Source organism: Dinoponera quadriceps, unplaced genomic scaffold, assembly GCF_001313825.1.
Source record: "Dinoponera quadriceps isolate SergipeBrazil2010 unplaced genomic scaffold, ASM131382v1 scaffold586, whole genome shotgun sequence".
Classification (NCBI taxonomy): Eukaryota; Metazoa; Arthropoda; class Insecta; order Hymenoptera; family Formicidae; genus Dinoponera; species Dinoponera quadriceps.
In genome coordinates this window covers 1,866,717-1,892,133 of record NW_014554764.1, presented here as the reverse complement: position 1 = coordinate 1,892,133, position 25,417 = coordinate 1,866,717, and the positions used below count along the sequence as shown (strand labels likewise).

The 25,417-nt window shown below is 45.3% G+C and overlaps 1 protein-coding gene across 3 annotated transcripts in view; it reads right to left on the bottom strand.

Moving 5' to 3' along the window:
- Positions 1 to 25,087, bottom strand: part of LOC106741676 (cyclic AMP response element-binding protein A) — a 42,343-nt gene extending 17,256 nt beyond the window's left edge. Inside the window, exons 1-3 of one of the 3 annotated variants that reach the window (XM_014613914.1) lie at positions 24,023 to 24,062; positions 22,789 to 23,050; positions 18,494 to 18,719 (exon numbers count right to left, since the gene is read on the bottom strand). In XM_014613914.1, coding sequence (XP_014469400.1) covers positions 18,494 to 18,568 — 75 coding nt within the window. In that variant the 5' untranslated portion in view covers positions 18,569 to 18,719; positions 22,789 to 23,050; positions 24,023 to 24,062. Of the gene's footprint in view, positions 1 to 18,493; positions 18,720 to 21,629; positions 22,102 to 22,788; positions 23,051 to 24,022; positions 24,063 to 24,497 lie in introns of those variants that run through there. The other 2 variants (XM_014613912.1, XM_014613913.1) reach the window with 2 other exon arrangements.
- Positions 25,088 to 25,417: the final 330 nt, after the last annotated feature.

The following is a 25,417-nucleotide window of genomic DNA, read 5'->3' as shown; positions in this document are numbered from 1 at the left end:
GCGCGAGCAAATATACATTTAAGTACAACTTCCATCTTTACGTCCGCGGGAGGAGCGACGAGCATGGGAAAACGGCTGTATCCGTGAGTTATCGCTACTGGTGTTTAGGTAGTGTGTATTTGTAGTTTCGAAGTGTTCGTTGAATTTGTGCGCCGCTATCGCGCAAACAAATCGAATGAAACTTCCTTCTTTACGACTGCAGGAAAAGCGATAAATCCGAAAAAAAAACGACAGTTACATCGATTTATCGCAGACGGGATTTTCCTGACAGCATTCGGAATTTCAAGCTGTTGGTGGATTCCACACTAATGTTGTACGAACTTATCGAATAGAAATTTTATATTTACGCGTTTCGGTTTATATTTCGGATTTCCAACTCGCTCCGGGCTATTTTGCGTACTGACGTCACACAGTGGAGCCAGGATTAACAAAAATACATAGTCGAAAACAAGAAATAAAAAAAAACATGTAAACTATGTGCGTTACCAAGAAAATTAAAAATATAAATGTATTATAAATATAAGAATAATTTACATGAATTAGGAGGAAAGAATATTGGACAGAGAGAAAACGATATCTTCAAACTAAGAATTGCATCAATTTTAAGATATCGTTCTTTTTATCCAGTATTTTTCCTCCTCATAATGTAATAATTCATAAAAATTATTCTGGGATAACAAGGACATATTTTTAATAGAGCTATATAGAATTTCTTCATATATATAAGAACGAATTTTATCTTAAAAAAATTATATATTCTTGTTTATACATGAAAAAATACGAGTCTTGTATTGATACCAATTTTCTTCCGTGTATCTATGAATGATTAATTTGAATAAGATCGCGCATCATAAACGCACGAAATCCACTCTTTGACATAAGTAAATTAATTTTCGCCAATTGTCCTGTGTGGAGAATAAGAATTTGTTTCTTAATATCAATTCACTGAAAACTTTGTCTTCAACATGGAAATATGTTAAAGCACACAGATATACGTTAAATCGACACATCGACCATGTTAACATGTGACCTTGTTAAAATAACGCAAGAATTTCAGTGGACCGTTATTCACACAGAATTATTTATTGTGTACTGAGGCGGATCCCGCGTAAATCTCGTCGATGACGCAATTGATGCAGCGTAAAATCTCCAGGGAATACCCTGGCGTTAAGTCCCGAACGTAAGCCGCGAGATCGCGCGTTTCCTCGCCGAAAGCTCGTCGAAAACGCGCGAGTGATCGTTATATACATATACACACTGTACATACATTGTACTCGGCATAAGGTTATCCTGCTATAAAACGCGAAGCGCGCTCGATAGCGAGGCGAAGCGCGTGGCTGCAACGCGCACGACCGCGTGCGCGGACAATAGAAAGAGAGAGATAAGGCTGAGGTAATCGGCGAAAAGCCGGGCTGTTATCAATTGGGGTCGTACGAAGGCGAAGAGCCGCTTTTGCAAGAAGAGGCTTTCGGGGAAAAAAAGAGGACGAGTCGGGGAAGATCAGACCGCGAAAGGAGACGGAAAGCCTGGTCGGCGACGCGCGATGGAGGGCGCAGTTGATAAGAGCTTATCAGCGGATGGTCGTGCGTGCATAATTATTCAACGCGACTCTCTAGTCGGTTTCTCGCATTATCGCGCGTACACCTGCGGGCTTGCGGCCGTTCGAAACCGATAAATAAATTAATGACACGGTGTCGCCGGGACTGACGATAATCGACGTGCTCGAGGTCTGTGAGAAAAAAAGGAGAGAGAGAGAGAGAGATGGGGGGAAAATGGAGGAAAAAGTAAATCCGGTTGCGGTCCGGAAGAACCGCCTGGCCTGGTGAACGCTCGTGGTCAGGACTCGTGAGTATATTCGACACCGATATTCGGCCACGACAGTTCGTAGATCAACGACGATCTTCCTCTAAAGTCGGACTGGGATATCGGGGATCGAGCATTGCGGGCAGGAGATTGGCGCTCGATGAGTCGAGTTATTTCGACCTCGGCTCGCTTGATCGGTCGATCGTTCCACCGTGCGATTGGAATCTGTGCGAATTCGCGAGCCTCAATTTCCCACCCAGCAAGTCCGATATGCTCTCTAAATTTCTCTCCGGGATCTCGGCTGGAAACGAGCTGAAAATCCACCTGAGGCGATAGTACACCGCGAAGATCTTTCTTCCGTACGAGTGAATGCACAATTAAAAAACGGACGATTCTAGTGACGGTGAGACAACATGTCGGATTCGCTCTTTAATTTCAAATGAAGATATTCCATTCGGCGATTTAAACTGGAAAAAAATTCACGCCTTATAAATGATGAGTCGACTCGACTTCGAATTGCTCATTCGTCATTCTACTTTTTCGAACGGGTTTTCGGCCGAAGGAATTTAGGAAGGAAGCTGATAGAGAGAGCCAAACTGCGAGCTCTCTATTTTCCTTCTTTATCGCCTTTGGTTGAATAAGATAAACGAGAGTGGCTTACTACTATAATTGTGGCTTCACGTACAAATATTTTAGATACCGTCTGAAAGAGGTCGTAATTTTCCGAGGGCGCCTGTCAGGCGTCATCTTTCGAAATTTCCCGCTACTTGGGAGGATCTGAAAGATCTTCCTCATAAATCTCGTAATTCGTTCAAGGTTTATGTATCTTCGAAAATATGCCGATAACGCTTATCGCCGTTCCCGCGTAGAATTTTACGATCAACGCACGATCAATGCCAGGTCAATTCCTAAATGCTGATTTTCCCTACTTTTATCGATTCGATATCGACGGTCAATATTGGCTTCGCCAAATTCTTTGAAGATGGAAACATTCTTCGCCGAACGTTTGCACCATCATCGGCTGCATCAGCCGAGCGTAAATTTTTAGCGTAATGCCGGACGAGTCGTACAGATTGGTTCAAAAGGTCGATCGTGCGCGGCTACGAGACGGAGTAGAGCGAACGAAATGAAATTTCCGCTTTCTTATCTTTGTAGTCGAGCGTGCGCTTGAACTTTCTCGATTATGGAGATCTTCTGGGCGCTCGTTTTCAACACGCTGTTATATTTTTTTTTCGTCGAGAGGAAAATATTTAAAAGCTTCTTCCGTCGAAAGAAATCATGATTTATTCAAGGCGAAAGCAGCGATGCGCATGCAAATTTATTATCACAGACATTACAATAATTGTTACTAGAAAAATGCTTCTCCTAACTACAATTCTTTTGCTATCGCGTATAGTTACAGCACCATCGTTAAAACTACCAAATATTTGTCTCTCATTGTGAAATCATTCCTCCGACGCGCCGCCAGCCAAATATTTGCTTGAACGTAGCGCTTTTCCCTCTCGGTGCAGTTACATTTTTTCACCCCGAGCGAAGACCGAGCTCGTCCGACTTGTTTCGCGCTACCACCCGGACACCCCCGGCGCCACGAGAATGCTAACGATCCGGAAAAGATTCCCGACCGTTAGACTCACCTACTGCAGAATGATTACAGCCGCAATCGATATGGCCGGGATAACGACCTCGCGGTGAGTGAAATAAAATTCGAGGAATGCGACCTTTACTCTCGGCGTGTGCGTTATTTTACTATCACCGGCTGCCCGCCATCTCCGTGACAGACGATTTTTCATCCCCCGGACGCGACGCGCGTTCGGAAGATGGGTAGTAGATTTCTTCCTCGCGTCCTCTCTCCACCTCCGCCACGAGGAAGAACACATGTTCGGCGGGAATTCGTAATCAGCGAAGCAGTCTGTGAACAATCACTGTTTTATCGTCTTCCTCTGATAACGGCCGACACGTTGCCCGATAAGACCGGGAAAAGCCGGGTAAGTCTAAATGGATTTTTGAGGTCTCCCTCGCGTGTACTCGCGTTCTTCTCTCCGGACGGTTTCACAATAGCACAAACTCCACGTTCCACGCTACCTTGTGGATTGATAATTAATTGCGTCATTGTTTGACGAGAATCTTCATTTATCTCCGTCTATGTCGCACGGTGAAGCTGGAAACTAGAGCTGAGGCGCAATGAGAGGGATAAGAAACGAGAAATCAAACTGCTGAAACCAACTATAATTTTCGACCAGCGTAAGGCTAGGAACACCGTCGATATTCTATGCCATATAACCCCGTGTGCTCGTAAAGCTTAGTATAGTTGACTTAAAAGTCAAGATGTGCAAATTAATATCCAAGTCAAAGTCAGTTTGAGTGAATCGATAATCACGAAGGAAATGGTGAAGATACTACAATGATGGCGGAAGAGGCCCGTTTAAAAATAGTAAAAGTAGTCTCGTTTTCAAACTTACACTCTATTCCTTTCATTGTACTCCAAAGCATAGCTCATATCTAACAATCTTATTCCAACTTATTCCAACTTCCAACATTGAGTTTCTTGCTCCTTATTCCTTTCACTGCGTCTAAGTGCTTATCGGCGCTCGTGTTCCACGTATGAACGACAGCTGTCCGGGAGACCTCCCGAAGTTCCCATACGTCCTCGCGGGTCGCACTCACCTTCGGCTCGTTATTATCTGCGATCTTAGCGCGAACGTTATCTGCGATCCGCCGTAGACATCTCGCCGCGGGCCCGACCAATCGTAATGGCTGATAATGGGGGCGGATAAGCGAGCATCTGTCGTTCGGCGACGACGCGAAAAACAGCGTGCGTGTAATCGCAATCGTGGGACATCCCAAGGTCGGGAATGTTTCTTCCACGTTACGTCACAAATCGTGTATAAACGCTTTACGTTGCCGTACGTGACGCGCGAGCGTGGACTGAACTCGTTCGCTAAACCGTCCGGACACCTTTCCTTCGACGAGTAAAACAACGCGACCTCCAACGAGCGAACCTATCTCGTTACTCGACGATTCATTCTCGCATTAGATGTCGGCTACGTTCCGAGCTGCGTCGAGGAGATCGAACCGTCCGGCGGTGAAACTTTCTCTAAACTTCTCGGGGTGAGAAATCTCTTCCCGAGCATCGCGCTCGACCGTGGATCCGCGTGCTTTTCTCGATTTTCTTCGCCTCGCATTCGCCCGCAAACCGCGAACGTCGCGATCATAAGGATAACGGTTCCACGTCGGTCGGCTACCACGACAAGATTGACAGCAGTCGTTCGCGTCCAACCGCTGGCGGCGGTTTGCGACAGCCGAATACGAGAGCGGACGATCGCCGCTAAAACCGCGCGAGAGATCGTCCTCCTCACCCGACCCGACGCGGAATCTTCCTCTTCGAACTTTCGAACGGCAATCGCACAGGTATCTCTGCGCCAATAACGACGCGCACGGCTTAGCTCGCGCTAAGCGGATTAAGTCCCGGCCGGTTCGGCATTCCCGTTCCCCGAAGAATGCATTCGCGGCCGACGAGCGCGCCCCGGCAGATACTCGAGCGGCATTTCTTATCCCCGGGTCGGATGATGCAATCGCTCATCGCGCGATCGAACATTGTCTCTCTCTATCTCTCTTTCTCTCGTGACGAGACACACGCTGATTTTCAGCCGAGGACGCCTCCGCGACGATGCGAAATCTAGCCGTTCGCGTGTCATGTGCGTTTCATGCGCGCACCTAAAACGGGAGAGGGAGTGAGAGAAAGAGAGAGAGAGAGAGAGAGGAGGTAACTGCTTTGTGTGCAAGCGTGCGCAGAAGAAAAGTTTACGGTTACGCACGTACAAAGGTGGAATCCCGCGTCTAACGGTGTTACGCGAAACACGGACGATACGCCAGAAACGGTAAGAATGCAACAATCGCATCGTCCGCAATCGATTTTTATTCCCGGCCGGGATCAACACGAACGTGCGTACAGGAAAGAAAAACAAGATCACCGCGATTCGGCGAGTGAATGGAGACCGCGTGAAAACTCGGTGAGAAAAAATGACACGTCTCTGTTCCTGAAATCGAAATTTTAGGCCCACCTTTAAGTCTATTTATTGAATCAAAAGCAATTCAATTCGTTCAGTCGCTCTATTCTAAAAGGCATATTGTCTCAATGAAAACAATATCAAATCCAAAGAAATCTTTTTCTTTCTTTACGCGCGCGAGTAGAAAAGCCTTAGATTCAAGTAAATAATCACTCCGACGTTCCTTGGCGAAGTTCTACTCGGATTAAGTAAAATTCGCTTCCAATATCGCGCCGATCTTTCACAGGAGTGACGTAACATTTTCTTTCCTTTTGTTCCGATATTCGCGCGACGATGCAAAATCAACGGGGACATCGCCGCCGAGAATTCGCGAGAAACTCAGCTGGACGAGAGACGTCACTCGCTTCTGGCGGCACCGATTTGACCGTTTCTAGCGCAGATCGACGTAATTAAAAAAAAAAAGAAAGGAAAGAAAAAAAGGAAGAGGAAAAATAATGGTACAATGACGACACGCCCGGTCTCGTCGCCGCGGCGTGACGGTGCGCGAAAAAGTTTCCGGAAAATCGCGAGTACTTTCACGTGCCGGCGTGGTCGGACGCCCCGGACCGCGTCGCCGTTCGCTACCCGGAGGAGGACTTGACGCGGCGACGAGGAGAGGTCACGCTACGATGAACTCGTCGCGATACTCCTGCCGGTCCCGCGGCGTAACGAAGAACGGGGAAGCGAAGCGTGCAAGTAAACGGGAAGCCGGGGAAAAACAATAATTATTTTCGTGCCACGGTCGCGTTCGGAATCACGCGCGCGCTCGCCGATAAGGAAATGCGCAGGTAGAAAATGAGCGATCGCTGGAAATTGGCGTTCCTCCTCTCTCTCTCTCTCTCAATTTTTTTTCTTCTCTCCCCTCTTCGTCGCTCCTGAAGAACGGCCGGCGACGATGTCGCCGGGCCCGGCTAGTTCCGCTCGCTCGGCAGAAAGCACGCTCTGACCCGCGCCGACGGCACTTCGTTTCTCATCAGCGGCGCGCGCGAGAAAGCTGGCGAACGCCAGAGGAGATCGTCGAGATCGGCGCGAGGCGAAGAATTCGCCGGCAGACGACCGGAGGCTGCCGGGTTTCATGACGCGTCGCTATTCCCCCGGTAAAAAGAGAGAGAGAGAGAGAGAAATGCGTGCCGCGTCGTGTACGCATACGGCATGCGAAGTATCGGTTCGTAAAATATGCGTGATTCATCCGTATCGCGCTGGCGCGAATGCGTTTCCTACTTTCCACCGGTTCGCGGATGAGATCCTTGAGTGAGCGCGCGGAGGAACCTTCGCGGCGGAGAAAGGGATCTCTCGCGGATGTCGAGGATTTATTCGGAGTCGCACGTGAAGTCACAACGCGTTTAATTAATGAATTGACTAGTTTCTTTGTTATTCTCGAAGGATACATTTTCCTATCGAATACGAGGTGCGTTGTGAAACTCAGATAAAAAAAGTGTCGCAACCCTTCTGCCCATGACTGTGCGTACTTTTTGGGGACGTGCGAAAGGGAAACGATTGCCATTTCGGTCCAGTATAATATAGAAAACTGTGGATTACGCAATATTATACACAATGCTCACGTTCCTCGTTTGCCTATTTTTCTATACATCCATTGTGGGGGGAGAGGGGAAGGAGAGGCTCACGATTCATCGCTATTGTCTTTCGTCTCCCACTCTCCCCGGTTGTGTTTCCGGTAACGAGCTTGGAGTATTTCTACTTCCGGTTTTCTGCTCCAAGGCAGCCAACCACATCTCGCTAGCGCCAACTATCGTCGCGACAGAGGTATATGGTGGGTGTTCAGCTATAATTTTATGGCCATATTTATCGTTACCCTAATTAGATTAGATACGTAATCGACAATTGTGCCGTACGTCACTCCGGTAAATGAATGGCGCGCCTACGAGGCTTCTCAAGGCGACGGTCACGCAATAATTTACCGCAATAATTTACTATGCTCGACACAATACGATTGAAAACTGATTATTAATTGTTCTTTGTTTTTTTTTTTCTTTTATCGAGCCGGAAGATCTCGCGAAACAGCGTAATCACAACACCACCATTGTAACTTTAAGTCGGACGGAAATAGTCGTAGCGTAAAATGTGAGTTTTTCAAAAACTTCTCTGAAACTTGCGACATGTCGATTTAAAATGTGTAGTTATTGGCGCAATTAGAAAATGTTTGACTACTCGGAAACTGAAATATTCGCGATTAAAGATGACATTTTTTTACGCGTGTTCTTTGAGAGGTTAATATCCTATTTTATAACTTCTACTTTTCACTTCTTCTGAACCATTTAGGATTTTAATGGAAAACCACTGTGATATTAAAGACTAATATAGAGACATTATACAAACATTTCAGAATTATCGACCATTTTGTTTTAAAAATATAACTATAGGAAATTTACAATTTATAACGATATCCGCGATATATTTACATATACATATATTTAAATATTTATACGTCACTTTCTATTATGTGTGCACTTCTATCAGCTCAACTGACGTATAAATAAAGCACTGATAAGAAAAATAAAAAATAAATAATATCTTCGTGTTTATAATATTGTGTGTATATTTTCCTTAACTTCCCTCAAAATTAACATTTATTACTTAGATGGTTAAATGAAGTTATAGAAAATTTGATTTTTTCCAATAAATAATACATTTATATACGGGCTTAATATCGCCATTGAAAATCCGGTTCTCTACAATGTAACTACCTTAACAGGAGAGCAACGCTTCGCTAAAATAACAGCGTGGAATCGATAAAACGGAACAGCTTCGGGATGAGATTATGTTGTCGAAAGAGAGAGGGAGGAGGAGGGAAAGAAGCGCTTCCTGTTTCTACACGAAATATAATACCGCTTGTTTATGGTAACAACAATGTATCGCGGGCGGTTTCTTTTCCCGATGCGTGTCGAAGACAATCGATGCGACTCACGTTACGCCAGGAAAATTGCTTCCGCAGTGTTTCCCCAAACTCACGCTCATCGCGCTTTCCCTTATCCTAACAACAGATTGAGGTAAAAGCTATCGCATCGCGGGTGGGCTTTCGACGTAGCGACCTTTGCATTAACAGTGGCGCGCTGAGAGCAGGCTCGTCAAAGCGAGAGAGAGAGAGAGAGAGAGAGAGAGATAAGATGGTAAATATCGTGTAATTTACGAATGAGAAATAGAAATTGCCCGCGGATTTCACTTTTATCTGGAACGCCGGCTAATTCGATGAAAATTCGCGCTATTAGAGCGCGACGATCGCGCTAAGTGTCTTAATTTCCAAGCGGTGTCGTTCTCTCGCGACGCGACGAAATTCGCCGGTGTGAATTAAGGTTGGTCGGAAAATTCCAATAGGTAGAGAAAAACTATAATAAAATCTGGCTTTTACCGTCCTGGACTTTGTCGAATGGAATAAACTGGCGAAAACTACAAAAAGGACTAACGCGTACACTAAAATATATCTATATAAAGTTTTGTTTTTTTTATTTAAATACACTATTACTAATAAAGTTTTTTTTTTTAATTTAAATACATGAAATGTATTTTATTTCACCAAATTTTATATTAGTTTTCAGTTTGATGTGAAAAACAACAGTAACAGAATGAACAATTTTTATATTTTATCGCATTTTTGAAAATGTTTCAGTCGTAAGATTTTTGCACTTATTAATGTTCCACAAGCAATACGCTTCTCCTTATTGACGTTATCAGCAGAACAGGATACAAGGCAAGTCCACACAGTGTTCTTCCTGTTAATGCATTTTTCAAATTGCTCATGTTAACTGACTACTTCACCAGTAAACGATAAACATACAATAATCACTTTAACACACCTGCGCGGAAAGATTCATAGGAAGAGTATGAACATATTATCGCGCCTTTTCATTTGTTACGTGGTCATGTCCAGGCTCGAATACTCGTCGCGTTTTACGCGCAAACTCTTGCCAGTCTTGCCCACAGAATCATAGCTGAGACTGTACGGCGCTTCGAGCTACCTGTGACTTAGAGTATCAATAAAAACGAGTTTGCTATTTATTTCACTGTTTTTAATAGAGAAGATCAGATTTCGCCGGTTCCAAAAAAATCTGGAATTTTGCCGACCTTGACGCGAACTCGCGTCGATTCTTTTCGATACGATAAAGTAACGCGAATGCGCGACAGGTCGCTGATGAATATTGCATTGAGAAAAAAAAACTTACAAATTTATTTGAGAGAGAGAAAAAGTTTATTTAAACGGCGAAATGAAATGTTATTCCTAGCAAATATCGAAGGAAATATTTATTCCAAGAAACATTTATTTCCCAAAATTTCAATTTTTTTCTTCAGTACACTTCAATTCAATACGCAAGACGCTCGAGTATGTGTACCAGGACTACCGTCAACATTTACGTCAGCGGCACCTGCGCAAGCATCGGCAGCGAGCGAGGAAAATTGCTTTATATCGTCCACGATAAAACGCGACGAATGTTCGAGCCTGGACATGACCGCGTACGTCGCTTGTACCTCGCGACTCGTTTCGCTTGCGTCGTCCTACATTTTCAACAATAACACAGAAGCAGGTCGAATTAAATCCCATCGCGCACATTCTTTCCCGCTCCACCGGCGATTCGTTCGATTGCTTGCGATCAATGTGAAATTATAAAATTTATAAATAGAAACGTGGAACGAAACTTCTGTAAGCTTCTCCTTGTTTTCTTACCGATGAGAAATTGCCGATGACGAAATACCTCCCCGAATTGGAAGCTTAAGCAACTTTCCATCGTGACGATTCTTATCCAAAAAGGATATAAATTATAAAAATGTCGTTTGATTTTTACAGTAAAATCTATATTTAACGCAAGGAATTAATATTGATTTTCAACATGCAAAAACAACGTTTATATACCGATTATTACTTCAAAATTTGGATGCATCGAGCGATTATGTGAATTATATATATGATTTTCTGAGATTAAGTCAAATATTTCCAATAATTCAATTTAAAAAAATGAGGTATTGGGGCCGCTTTTCGAATTTCAGACCACTGTACGGCGCTCATTAGTGAGATAATGATGCTTATCAGGATAAATGACTCGAGCGCAGCCGAAGATAGCGGTTTAATTGCAGCTGTGTCGCCTTGCAATAAAGAAAAAAAAGCAATGGATGAAGATCCCGTCGATGTAACACAACATCTGTACGACTGGGATGTTATAACTAGAGATACGTGTACTATTTTCGATCTCGTGTTTACAGGCGAAGGTCGGAAATAGTGCGAGTAATTCTCGTTACTGTCACAGAGAGCATATTAATGTACGCACCTGGCGTCGCGTATAAAATTACAAAAATATTAATATCATTAACTGCTCAATATTAACGGCTCAATATTGTTGGTTTGTTTCGCAGCTTTTAACGACAATGTCGTCGTTATCGTTGCGTTGTCGATGCGCAGCTTTTCTGCCATATATCATACCTGCGCAACGACAACATTGGCGATAACGACACTGTCGTTAAAAGTTAAGATATAAAACAGAATAAGCTTATTGGCCACTATAACCAGGGTCGAGTGTACGATTTTTTTTTTCTCAACTTCACGCTTATACGTGCAAAATTGCAAATCGTTATGTGCGCTGTATCATTCTCGAGCTGGAAAATTACACGATTTTCAGCCTTATACTTAACTCACCAGATTAAAGTATAATAATAAGTAGCTGTAATTATAATGATGAGGTTATAATGGTTCTAATTATATAGTTCTCATGTACATATATGTAATACATGTACACGGGACGAAAAGCGCAAAGATTCCTTAACGATCGGTTAATTAAATTAATTAAATTAATTAAATGCCGGATAGTTAAATTGGTTAATTAAATGCTAATTCGACGCCGTCGAGTAGAGCAGGGAACGGTTTCGAAACCATCCCGAGTCGAGATTTTTCATTCTACATTGAGTCTTCGAGTGGAGAAAACGAGAATAATTTCCCCGTTTGCAACGCCAAAGGGGCACAATAGAAAACCTTTGAACACTTAATGTAGAACTAAATTTGATTTAAACTAGGAGTAAAATTTCGAATCGGGATGAACCACAACTCCAGTTATGATTGTCAGGCACACAAGACGCCGAGTGTACGGAGATCTCGCAACGCGATCGACCTTCGTGTTTCTCGGCTGCACAGAAATTTTCAAAGATATATATATATATATATATATATGCCGTATCGATTGTTCGGTGCATCGCGAATGTATTCGCAGGCAATGTGTGTGTTTGCATTTCCCCGCACGGTTGTTGCTTTATCGTTCGCTTCCGCATAATGGCGCTTGATCAATCTCGCGACACTCATTGTGTCGGCAAATCGCGCGGTGCCGTCGCCGTTTTAACAAGAGACAGAGAAAGAGAGACAGGGAGACCACGGTAAAGTGGAAGGACGAAAGAGAGAGAGAGAGAGAGAGAGAGAAGCCGACCAAGCGAGAAATCGATAGTTTTGCCCGACAACCGTTAATAACGGTTGTAATTAGAAGTTCGTTAGGAACACATTCCCGACGCGATCAAAACGCGCTCGTCCGCACTCGCTCCCGTTTGTCTCGATTTGAGCGTTCCTCGCGCGCGGTTTAAACCGCGAATGGCTTTTAAAAGTGAGTATATATACACCGAGCAAATGAATTAACAACCAACGAGCAGCGAATGCGTAACATCTAGGGAGCCAAAAATGTGCAATAATACAAGGAATCCCGAAATCAACATAAGTCCTTAACATGGCAGATTCTTTGGGACAGTTTAAGACGAAAATGAATGCGCACAATCAAAAATTTCGTGCTAAAAATCGCTTCACCGACATTTTGCGTCACTTTAACACGAAGAACGTGTTAAAAGGCATACATTTACGTACATTGACAAGGTGAGTATGTTAATTTAACATTATATTTGTAAACTTCTTAACACATTTTCCGTGTTGAAGCAACACGAAATTTCTTTACTTATGCAGTATTTTTCTGCGAACGAAAGGTTCCACAAGCCGCCGGTGATTCCTTTCGTAGACTCTCCTCCGTGAACGTCCGTTAGCTTGGACGATTCTATTGGCTAGACGCATTCGCGATGAGTTGCCCGCGACCAGTTGATGACGCAATCCCTTCCAAGGGGGACTGACCCCCGAATACGATGAGAAAGCGTGCACGCGCCGCGCGATTCGCCCTTCAATTTTTATTACGGCACTCGACGATAACGAGAGAGAGAGAGAGAGAGAGAGAGAGAGAGAGAGAGAGAGAGAGAGCCCCCGTATCGTTGCATATTAATGAATCGCGTTGTTGTGCGCGACGATGAGGTCGCCTTGAGAATTCCGACGAAAATCCGCCGCGATGACTGGTCACGTGGAAATTGTTATAAGGCGCGTTGTAAAAATTTCACGCCGCTCTGCGCACGCGCAGAGTCTCCCAGCTCTCCCGTGCGCGTGCTTTATTTCACCTTTGCGGGCTCGAAAAGTCCGGAATCTCAAAGCGGACCGAAACAATGGTATACGCGCGTGTGTTTGCATACGTCAGGGAGCGACCCGTATCTGTTTTGCTTCAGGGGATTGCGTAAGCTTCATTTCAGTAGATAAGGAAAGTGTGACGAGGCATTCTCGTTATTCGGAGCGCGGTATAATTAATAAAAGCGCGCACGTCCGTCCGTGAACGCGCGTACCCGTTTCGAAAACGGCCGCGCAGGACGGCGCGTAGGGCCGGTCGTATGTCCGCTGATAGTATGGAAAATAACGTCTCCGATGAATATGCGATCAGACTGATCGCCGACGAAAAGGTCAATAAACAACGATTAATAGGGAAAAGTGCGATTATTCACTCGACGAGAGAATACACGCTGTGCATGCGAACGCGTTCTAAAGTTCCTCGAGGGAGCAAAAGTATCGCGGCTTTCCTTACATCGGTGATCGTGCGTGTGTGTATATACGCGCCTAAAAAACCGCAAGTTTGTAAACTTTCTTAACGGGCAACCTATTCCACGTGTTGCCAGTCGTCCTTTTCCACTTGCCGAGCGGTAAATTTAACTTCGGCTCCGTCTGTTTCGAGCTTTCTTACAGCATGGATTTCTTAATCACGCTGTGAAGAAGTCGAAAACCGCGATATTTCACGCTTCTTCTTTCCCACCCGACGCTTTTCACGGATATATTTCATACCACAGATCTGCAAATACAATCTACTCGACTTATACCCGCTCTAATTCGCGCGTCATACATCGACAAGTAGCCTCCCCCACAGCTTGATCTACGCTCAACCTATTTGAATCGTTCGACGTTCGTCCTAACAACAATCGGATCCATTCAATTTTATTACGACATTAACTCGAAGTTAAACTCCAACTCTGAGTTTCTCTATAACTTTGTGTGTGTGGTAAATCCAAAGAAATGGCACATTTGTCACGATATCCAAGAACTGTAAATATTCTAATTGTTCATTCCAACGAAGGGGCGGGCGGATAAGGAATTAATTATAATTTAATTATAATTATAATTTCGTCCGTGTAGATCTCCGAAACTGCGTTTCCGTTTCAGTCACGAAAACCAAAGCGTGAGAAGAGGAATTCATGCGAACATCAGATTCACCGTCAAGCTCATCACGATATTAGAATTCGTGGAATTCGGTACGGAAGATTTTCCTCCGTGTTCGTCGCGTTCAGCAAAACAACAACTTTATCTCGGAATCGTATTAGAACCATATTAGAAAGATATCGCGGAAACGTTATCTAATCCGACTATACTTTCCGTGACGCGAAGAGGGAAAGCGTCACTTGCTTTGTCTGTCCTGAAATAATAATTTCGACCCGATGTTCGCATTCGATGTAAAAACTCGGCTCCGCACGATGTCGCAAATTTAGGCGAATATTGACAATTATGTTGCGACCACGTATGTTATATTATTTACGTTATATCACACGGAAAAAAACGCGAGATTCAAGTAAATAATAACCCCGATAAACTCCTCAGCAAATTTTTATAGCAATTCATTTATTTTTATAATATTTTCAAGTAATATTTATTTGATCCAATAATAAAATCTACTTGATTCAAGTAAAAATTTATAAGGAATATCGGAATAATTATTTACTTGAATCTAGCACTTCTTTCTGAGGACGTGTGTTGTATTCGCCCAACATACGCGGTCGATATAATTGTAAACGTTCGCCTACATTGGCATCGTGTAGAGCTGACTTTACACACTGCTAACGGCTGAAGATACATGGTCGCCGAGTGGCTAGCTCTCTTCGCGAAAGACGAGTAGTACACAGGGGATACGGAGGCTCGTTAGAAGTAATACGGTATTTGTTCAGGTGCGTAGAGTGGCGCTAATGTGTACAACCTCGCTGCCTAAATACCGAATCTCCCTCGCGCACGACTATATATATATATATATATATATATATATATATATATATATATATCGTGCACGACGAGAACGCGCAGTCAGTCGACCTCTTCCAGCAACGGGAATCCTCCGGTGAAATTTGCGAAGAAGAGCTGCGGCCAAGTTGCGCAGGTATTCGCATCTCAAATTCGCAAAGTCGAACGTTACTACCGCCGCTGTCCTCCCACGTGCGTGATTTCGAAAAAGGAGAGAGAAGGGGAAAGATCGAGAGAGAGAGAGAGAGAGGAAAGAAGAAACCCACGCGCGCGCGCACGTGGAAAATCAACGATGCGAAATTAAGTCGGGTCTCGGGACGACGAGTATTTACGACGTGCGAGTAATTGAATTTATTTCCTCCCGGGATCGAATGGACGGTGCATTCGTCTAGGCGTTCTAAGAGATGACGATAAAAATACCGGGTCGGTTCCGTCGCCGCTCCGGCCGGCGCGAAATTACTCGGTGAAGTCGGCTGAAGCGACAGCCGGGCGATAAGAGGAACAATAACTAATAATAAAGTACACGTCCGGCGCGGAAAACGCACGGCGACTCATGCTGCGCCGCGCGAATTGGAGTCCGTCGCCGGCGACTTCGAAATTGGGTCGCCAACTTTTCGGAATCTCGCTGCTGCGGCTTCTCAGACGAATCGATTGACGAGAGTTTCGCGTGAGAATATCGAGTAGCGAAATATAAATTTTTCATGAATTTTAAATATCTCGTATACGACGCGAGGAAAGTTTCAGTATATCATTAGCTTTATATATACAATCGATATCGTGCAGATGCCTTCGGCCAGTTGGACGCGCGTATTTATAGTTATCACCGTCTTGAAACGTGTCTGATGTGAGATACACAAATGGGTTTCGAAATAGTTTCGAAGTATTTCCCGAACTAATAATTAGATCCGAGTTTCTCAGTTGAATCATGCGGTCGACATATTCGTGATCGCGATTCAACTTCAAACTCAGATCTAACGCTGAATTCGCAGTTCTGTGCGTCTCTCGCGAATCTCAAACTGATTATAACAATGATCGGAACGACGAATTCGCAGAGACTGTTCCGCAGCGGCGAGGTGTAACGTCGAATTTAGGCCGATGTGCCGGGGAAAGGACTCGTGTTTTAAAAGGAGCGATTTCGCGATTCCTTCCCCACTGTTTTTCTCACCGAAAGAAGCATAAACAAGACACATGGGACACATGTTCCCTACTTAACGCTCAGGCGAAACGTGCGTGATCTCGTTAGCGATAGATTGATCCGCCTCTCAATTTTCCTTCCACACGTCGCGAGAGGATAGAGAAGGATGAAAAGGAGAAAGAGAAGAGAAACGGATGGAAGGAATTCTCGCGTTCTATATTACGCGTCGCGATCGAAGGCGCGAACGAAGGCTCGCCGCGTGAATGAAAGGCGCATATGCGAGTGCCATTGTTACCGTCGGCGGGCGCAACGAGCGATGAAAAATAGTTTCCGTCGTATTCGCGGAATAGTAGAGAGAGACACAAAGCACGCGGTGTGCCCGTCGCGGAGCGGGCGGAATTATCAACGTTATGAAACGCACATTTGTCGCGGTACGACGCTATCATGTAAATGTGCCCCGTTCCCTCGTTTCTCTAAGCTTAATTAACACCTTTTTCACCTCAACGCGATGCCGAATGATAACGCGCGAGATGCGTACGGGGGCACACGCACGCATTATATCGAAAAAATATATAATTAATCCCTCTACGTTCTTCAAATAGTAAAAATAATATCTTTAATTTATAATTTTTATTGGTGTTATCAAATATTGTTTCTTTTTTTAATGAAATGATTTTTCCGGTTAAAGGATTAGAAGACTTGAAGAATTGTGCATATACATTTTTTTGTTGTAAAAATATTTGTTTCTCATAATATTAAGTTACTGTACCAAACTCCACACACACACACACACAAAAGTCATGCTGATTAAAGAGAGACAAGAAGAACGGTCGTTCGAAGAACGCACGACTGGAGAATGATTCTGACGCATTTGGCGTTATGTAATAACTAGAGCAGTGAACGTACTCTACGGATAATTTTAATCCTATCTCAATTGGACGCGAACGAAAAGTATGATTATTGTTTCCTACAGAGTATTGAATACAGCCGAGAAAGCAATTGCGCGCGCGTTATCATCACTTGCGAGAAACATGTAGCGTGCAGAAACGTAATTCTCAATGACGTTTAATCGATAAAACCGATAAATACTCGGCGTGCTCGAGCCGTTTTCATCGCGCTTCGCGTAAAAATGAAAAAAGAGGATCGTAAACTTCTGTGCACTGCGCCGCCAGATAAAAAACCTTGTCGCAAACGCTCGCTTTATTTTCTCCCCGTAACGCGCGGACAACATTAAAAAAAAACGACGATGTGCTCGAGGCGCATAATCCAGGCGCGTCGATGATATCTCGACGGTAATGTTGGGAGCCATTGGCTATCTGTCTGGATCTGATATTAATATTCGAATGCCGGAATATAATGCGGAGGATTGCGGACAAGTGTGGCCGTGGAAAGGACGTAGGCGTCCCTATGATCGCAGCGGCTCGCGAGCTTCCCTTTCGTTTGCGAAGGCACGCGACAAATCGCCGATCGTGAGCAAAAAACCGTGGCATTCACACACATTCTCTCTAAATTTCTCAGTGGGAAATCCCACACAAAACGAATGAAAATCTATTCGAAACGTTAGTGAAAATACCACCAGTTTGAGTCACAAGAGCGAACGTTTAGCTCAGACTTGACTGGAGGGGATTCCAAATCCGAATAAATGTTTCAGTCGGTCAGAGCGAATTTGTCCCGATGACGGTGAACCAACGGCCCAATGAGCAAACTCGTTTCCGAAAAATACATTCTAAATTGGTAAATTTTGAAAGGTAAATTCTAACAGACGAATTCTGAAAGATAAATCCTCGCATTCCAAACAGCACGGAGAAAGAAGTTTCGAAATTGTTTCAAAAATGTCAATGTACGCTCCGATTTACTCTTCAATTTTAAACGAAAATATCCATTCGACGATTCCATCGTGGATGGAAGAATTCACTCTGTATGCGAGCGAAAAGTCACTCGATTTCACGCGCGACCCGGCTGTCACTCTATTCTCCAAGCGAAATTCCACTCTGGGGAATTTAGAGAGCATACCAGCCGATATTTCGAAATTCAAGCTTCCCCGACACGCTGCACGCTTCCCGCATTAATAACGTTATCGACGTATTTCCTTGGAATTTCTCGGTTTACATCGCATCCTCGTTTTCATCAAGGCTTAAAGGTGCGAAAAAGTCAGGTACTTACCGCAATTAGTGGAGGCGATGAGCTGTAGGAATCCCACAATTCGTCGATGTCATGGCAATCCACGTCAGACAACATATTTCGTTTTCTTCGGCTTTCCGGACGATGCAGACGTCGGTTAGAGGTACATGGCACTCGCTCATGGAGAACGAAGAGAAATTAAAACGCGATTACAATTCCGTCGCGGGAACCCGACGATTCTTCAAACGTCCTTCGAATCCGTCGGCGTCTGAAAGCAAAGATCGTCCCCGATGTAGTCTGGCAAATTGAATCTCTTTCACTCGTCCTACACCTATTAATAACCCTCAATCAATTCCTTTCTGTGCCTTAACGCAGCGACAAGTCGGAGAAAGATTCCCAAGCATGCAACACGAATAATCGTGTCATTTAATTGCATTAACATCGCGAGAATCGCATAAATATATTTGCGCCGTATTATCGTTCTATAATATCATACGTCCCTTTTCAATCTTCCGAGAAGCTAAGCATAGAACCTCCTTATTCGTAGAAAATAGATCCGACGTTATGGCCGTAATCCACTCCGAATTAATTCGCACGCACGTAAGATGCGAGAATAATATAATTTTTTTTTATTTTGAAGCTTATATACATACACATTGCGTCATGTGTATATATAACCGAGAAGAAAATATCTAAAAAATTAAAAATATTTATTCGGTGGGTACTGATAACGTGTCTGCTTGAATTTAAATTCCTTTATTTAAATAGAATAAACAATTGCTTTCATAAAGAGTTGCAAATTTAAGACAATATTTTCTCATTTGAAAACAATCTTTTTTTTCAGCGCAAAACATGTATATTAGTATAAGTAAATATATGTTATCAGTGTTATCAGTGCACCCACTGAATAAATATTTTTTTATTTTCCAAGTATCTTCTCTCGGTGTGCCATACCATTCTCTGAACTGAGAATTACGCGATTTCGAGCTCACGCATGCGGTCGCATAACGTCGAAAATCGCACCACTAACTTTAATCATAGTGGTAGCGTTATAATGGGGCTCTGATTATAACGGTTTCGACCTTACACGTATACGCATAAGGTCGGAGATCGTGCGATTCTCGATCTAAGGTAAAGGTAAAGCTTGCATGACGCGGTGTGTACACGGAAGAAACAATTCCGTTGGTGTAATTGAATTTTCCGTCGTCCGGGGACCGGACGAGAAGAACTCGATCGTAGAAACAGAGAGAGAGAGAGAGAGAGAGAGAGAAAGAAAGAAAGAAAGAGAGAGAGAGATTCCTGTAGGAGGTCTCTACTCGGTCAATTGCTCTCGGTGTTGTCGCAATCGAGTTTTAATGCAGCTGAACGTTCACACGAATGTTCTCGCTCGCATTTAACAGATAGATATTCGTTTCTCGTCACCGCGAGCTTTTCAACCGGAACCCTATACAGTCGCATCAAGTCTCTTTGTCTGTGCGCGAGCAAAACGTAGACGAACGCCTCTGTCTTCCTCTCTTTCTCTCTCTGCGAAACGAGCACGTGCAGAAACGCAACTCGTGGAGACACACGCGCGGACGGTTTATGTAAGTGTTATTAAAAGATCCAACCGGACGTTGGATGCTGATCTGCAAGGAGAATGAATCTCGACGTACACACGCACACACACGCGCGCGCTGCGCTCCCTCGCTGCGAGCTTGTACCGTAGATCGCACAATGTGAACGTATCCGTGACCTCAGCGCTGGCGGTATCGCGCTTGGCATTATCCGCCTCGGCCGGTTTTGCGTTTAATGCCTTTTGTCCTATATTATGGGATGATGCACGACCGCATTACAGGTCGCGGCGCGTCGCAACGAGTTCAACGGACCTCTCTTTATGGGTTAAGTGTACCATCCGCGAGGTGAANGGGGGGGGGGGGGGGGGCACGAGAAGAGAGAGAGAGAGCGGGCGGGGAATGCACATCTCGAAGCGGTAACGCGCGATTGACTATATGAAATCGTTTTGGAACAATAAAAATAAGATAGAAAAGAGCGTCGATTCGCGTTCTGTTCGTTCGGCTAAAATGACAGTCGTTTCTCGAAACTCGCCTCAGGTAAGATCGTCAGATTTGAATTTCGAGTTAGACGCGAGAGTTTCTTTTTTCGTGCTGTCTGACGTGTTTACAAAAGTAACGTCGCGTGTATCACAGGATAAATAAATGAAATAAAAGGCAAACTTAAGTCTGACTCGGAATTCTGATCTGAATGTTTCTCACGTGGGTTTCGAGTTTCAAGTAACGACTACTGATAGGGTCTGGGAGAGATCGCAGTTATTTTCGGGCTCGATTATACCCTTTTCTTAATTTCACCCGCAAAAATAGTAGTAACAATATGCATGCATGATTCATCGTCACTGACACTGTGGTAACACTTGCCAGAAAAAAAAAATAGCTCTCCTGACTATCATTCTTTCATGGTGTATAATTATGACAATAAACTACCCATATTTTTCTCTCCGTGTATAATCGCACAAGTACAGAGTTGCACACGGCGCACACGCGTGAATTCATTCGGCCGAACAAGATACCGATAATCTCAAGATAGCGGGACGTTTAATGCGAAATCAAGCGTTATCGCGGAGAGCGCAACGGGTGAAGTTCGGCCGAAGTACAATTCGCAATCCGTGTGCGCGACTGGGGCGCTCCGTAGCGTTGTTGAGAAATCACAACGGGGAACGCTTAATTGAATGAGCACGCCTAGAATTCTAATCGGTCTCGCTCATCGTCGGGAAAAGAAATTAACGCCTCGTCCGCACACGGCCGGACATATGCCGGGTAAATTATCTCCCCTAAAATCTAATCCCTCCCTCGCCCCGCTCGCTCGCTCTCTATTTGTATCTTTTCCCCTTCCTATCTCTTCCCTTAACATGTTAATCTACCCCGTCAATTCTGCAATACTTGATATACATATGAAGAAACCTAATGTGACTTGAACTTTCGATCCCTCTGTCCGAGAAATATTTTACAGGACGGAGAAATAACGCGTGGACAAAGATCGGCTTTTGCCACAAGAGCAAAATGTTTTCGCCGTGTGTGATCGGCAATTTTCCTTCATGTCTGTCAATGCTCAACAATCACATCTTGTAAGCGCGTTTTTAGAAGACCTGTCCTAGAATGTTCAATAAACGCATCCATCTACCTACCTATTTAACTATCTATCTTCCTCCCTGCCGCTTGCCCGCAGCTGGAGCAGCCTTTTGTAGGCGCGACACTGTCTCTCTCTCCTGGTGGAAAGATTTGGGAAGCGAGCGGAATCGAGCGTTGCTCTCCGTGCGAGCGGAGCAGATGTTGCGCGGCGAAGAGAAAAGAGAGGAGATCGTTAACGCCGCTCGCGGATTAAACGCATCGCCCGTATGCGATCGTGCCGCGGAGATGTGTAATCGCTGGGATCATCATTCGGGAAGAACGTATACCGTTTTCATCCCGTTAATAACCGGCACGATTTGCGCGCCCACACACACACTCAACACGCACACCGTCGTTGACAGCGCGGTGCATAAACGGAGCTACTTTAAATAGCACAATAATATCGCTGAGACGCGAATTGCATCGCGCTAACCGAGGGGTGCCGACGTTTCCCCACTCGGAAAATTCACTCCCGCGCGCGCACGTGATCCGAAGGATAATCCGGGAATTATGTTCACGTATGGGACACCGCACGGGGGCGAGGAACATCGTTTCCTCATTTTAACGCGCGACCAAGGTGCGGTACTCGGCCGCGAATCCTCGTCCTCGTCGTTCTCCGCACCGACAATAACATAACAATCCGTTACTTAATATTTGCGTCACCTCGTGCGTTGCGCGCTCCCACCGCGGGAACGCTGTCAGAATCGCTCTCGCGAATCATTCACTTCCGGACGTATCGATTCCACTCGCCTCTATGAGTAGATATCGTCGCCGGAAGATGCACTGATAAACGACGCGAGACGTCACGACTCGCCCGTGCAGGTTTTTCTAGTTTTTCCGACGGCCGAGCTTTCGCCGCGCGCTTTCTATCTCGCGCTCTCTAGCGCGACCTCTCTCTCTCTCTCTCTCTCCCCCCCTCCCCACCCTCCCTCTTTCTTTCTCCGTCTCCTTTTTTAGCGTCGTTCCCTCGCCGTTTTTTCGACGGGACGCAGCTTTCGACGCAAATGTCACTTCTGTGCGATCGTCTGGCGCGCTCGATTCGGCCGACCTTTCGACGAGAGCGCGCCAACGACTCCGCGTAATCGCAGTCGATATTAATCGAAACTGGTATTTCAAGAGAGTGAGAGAGAGAGGGGGGGGGGAAGAGAGGGAGGAAGAGAGAAAAGGAAGATATACCGTGCCGATTGGCCGGGCAGCGAACACGTTTTTATCAGACACAATTCACGTAACAGGGACGAGCGTCGAGCGCGAAGGCGCCTATTATCGCGGTCGTTGTAAAATGCGATACGTCAATCTTATAAATACGATTTCTGCTCACCGCCGGATTTTATCACGACGGAGCGGTAAGGACGCGCGCGATATGCAATCGACCGGCGGAATGAATGAGCGGAGACCGCCGTCTCTTTCCGCCCTCTGGGGTACACGTGACTGAAATTCACTGCAGGAAAACATTTTTTTTCTCAAGCCTACAAAACTATATCTGTAATATATATCATAATTATTAGCACGTACAACTAAATGTCTACTTTTATACGAAGAAAATGTCATATTGTATATGATCAATATGATCAATTATGTTTCTATTTTCAATAAATATTTGCCAAGAAGTATCGGAGCAATCATTTTACTTAGATCAAGTAAATATTATTCGAACAGTAGCACTTTTTTCAGCTTTGGAGAGACGGAGTACAGATTGCGAGAAATGAGCGCGCGTCGAGCCGGTAAACAATGTCTTCATAGCCAGAACATTTATATACATACATTTCAATAATCATCGATAATCTCTGCAATTATTGAGGATATTTAACGACCTTTTAACGATTTATCAACGATTATTAAGAATAAATGTCAATAACCGTTAATAAAATTATCGCATTAGTCATCACCCATCGGTACAACGTGAAATCGCGATTACGGCGAGATGACGAAACGACGAAAAAGAAAACAGATCGAATAATGACGAAATAGCGAGTTTTCACTCGGCATTTTCCGGTCATTGTGACGTCATTGTGACGTCATTGTGATCTCCCGCTGCGTTCCTGGGCATCGCGTCGTGTAGAGAACGTTTTACATTTAGCCTCGGTATTTCATTTTCTGGTTAACTTGTGGTTCAGATTTAACCTCATAATAACGCGAATATTACCTTTTATTATGCATGGTTAATCATGAAACTTTAAAATTTGCCACTACAAAACCATCGGTTTAACGATTAACCCTAAACTTAAAAGCGGAATTTTTGCATTATTAGTTGAAATTAAAACCACAAGTTAAGCATAAAATGAACAACCGGGCATTAGTGACGGAAAGTCATCGCAAGCGACACTTTATCTTCGTTCCATATTCAATGAGTGACGAGGATAAAATGGCTTGCGTTAGCCAGTGCCACTGTAAATAGAAAAAAGAGATAAACCCCGCCGGTGGAGAGCGAGCCCGCACACATTCCGCTGGGAGAAAACCCGGCCGGTTTCCGCGATCGTCCGGGAGCATCCGGGAACGCGGCCCGAGGGATCCATCGATCGGCTAACGAAGGCGAGCCGCCGCGCCAAATGGTCCGCATCACTCGGCCGGAGATCAACGCGCACCTCCCGCGGGAGATCTCGCGATCTGGGTCTCCTCGGATGGCCGAGGTGACCCTTGCGCGCGGTAATCAATCCGGTCGGTGCAATCGGAGCGCACCAGATGGAACGCCGGCTCGGCCGGCCACTGGCGTGCACGTGCACCGGACTGTGCGCGTCATGTCGGAGCGCGCGCTCGAGTAGCGGTACCGGCGGTGCCAGCGGGGGAGGGGGGAGGTGGGAGGGAGATTAATAATAATCAAAAAGAGAAAGAGAGAGAAAAAACGTGGGGAGAGAAAAGTTGATCGAGCACGTGTGCTCGTTACTCACCGATTATGCGAAAGGACGACGAAGACTTCTTCTCCTCCTCCTCCGGGCTCGTCCGACGAGCCGAGAAGCGATCACTCTGGTATGTCAAAGTGAGTAAGGCACAACACTGTTACTAATCGCGGCTCGTACGGCGCGTCGTGCCGTATTGTACCGTACGATGATTACCGGCGACGACAGTGGCGGCGGCGGCGACAATGTAGGCGCCGATGAAGGCGGGCAAGAAAGCGGGACGAGTGGGATCGATAGCCAACACCCGCGCGCACCTACGAGCAGTTGGCGGAGCCGCCGTCAATGGCGACTACTGGCTGCTTCGCGCACTCCGCGTGTACGTTACGCGCTACGACGAGAACGAGACGGCACGGGCACACGCGCGATTTTCGAACGGTGGCGCGAAAGATGGATCCGGGTCGATAGGAGCACTACCGGTCGAATACGGCGGAACGGGAGAAAAAATGTGTGTGTGTGTGTGTGAGAGAGAGAGAGGGGAAAGGAAAACGGATGTCGGAGGAGGGCGGATCTCGCAGACCGGATGCTTACGCTGCGGCGTTCCCCGCGTGAATGCCGGACCGGCGGCTGCACGTGCTGATGCCGCGAGGCACTTGAATCGCCGCCGCTCGGCCAATCGCAACGAACCACCTGTTACCAGCGCGCTCGAGCTGCCGAGCAGAAGCGACAGCGCGTGGCGAACGGGGGAATGATTCGCGGCTGCGCGCGCATCGCCGATCCAGCCGCGGAGCGGATTTCGAAAAAAGTCCACCGACGGCTCGGCACAGCTGCGTTCGATCTTGCGAGTCGGAGACATCGGTTGCTCATGGTTGCTCCGGGAAAGCCGAAATTTTCGTCCTACATTAAATCTATTCGGTTCTACATTAAGTCTTTAAATGGAGGAAACGGAAATAGCGTTTCATTTGTGGCGTGAA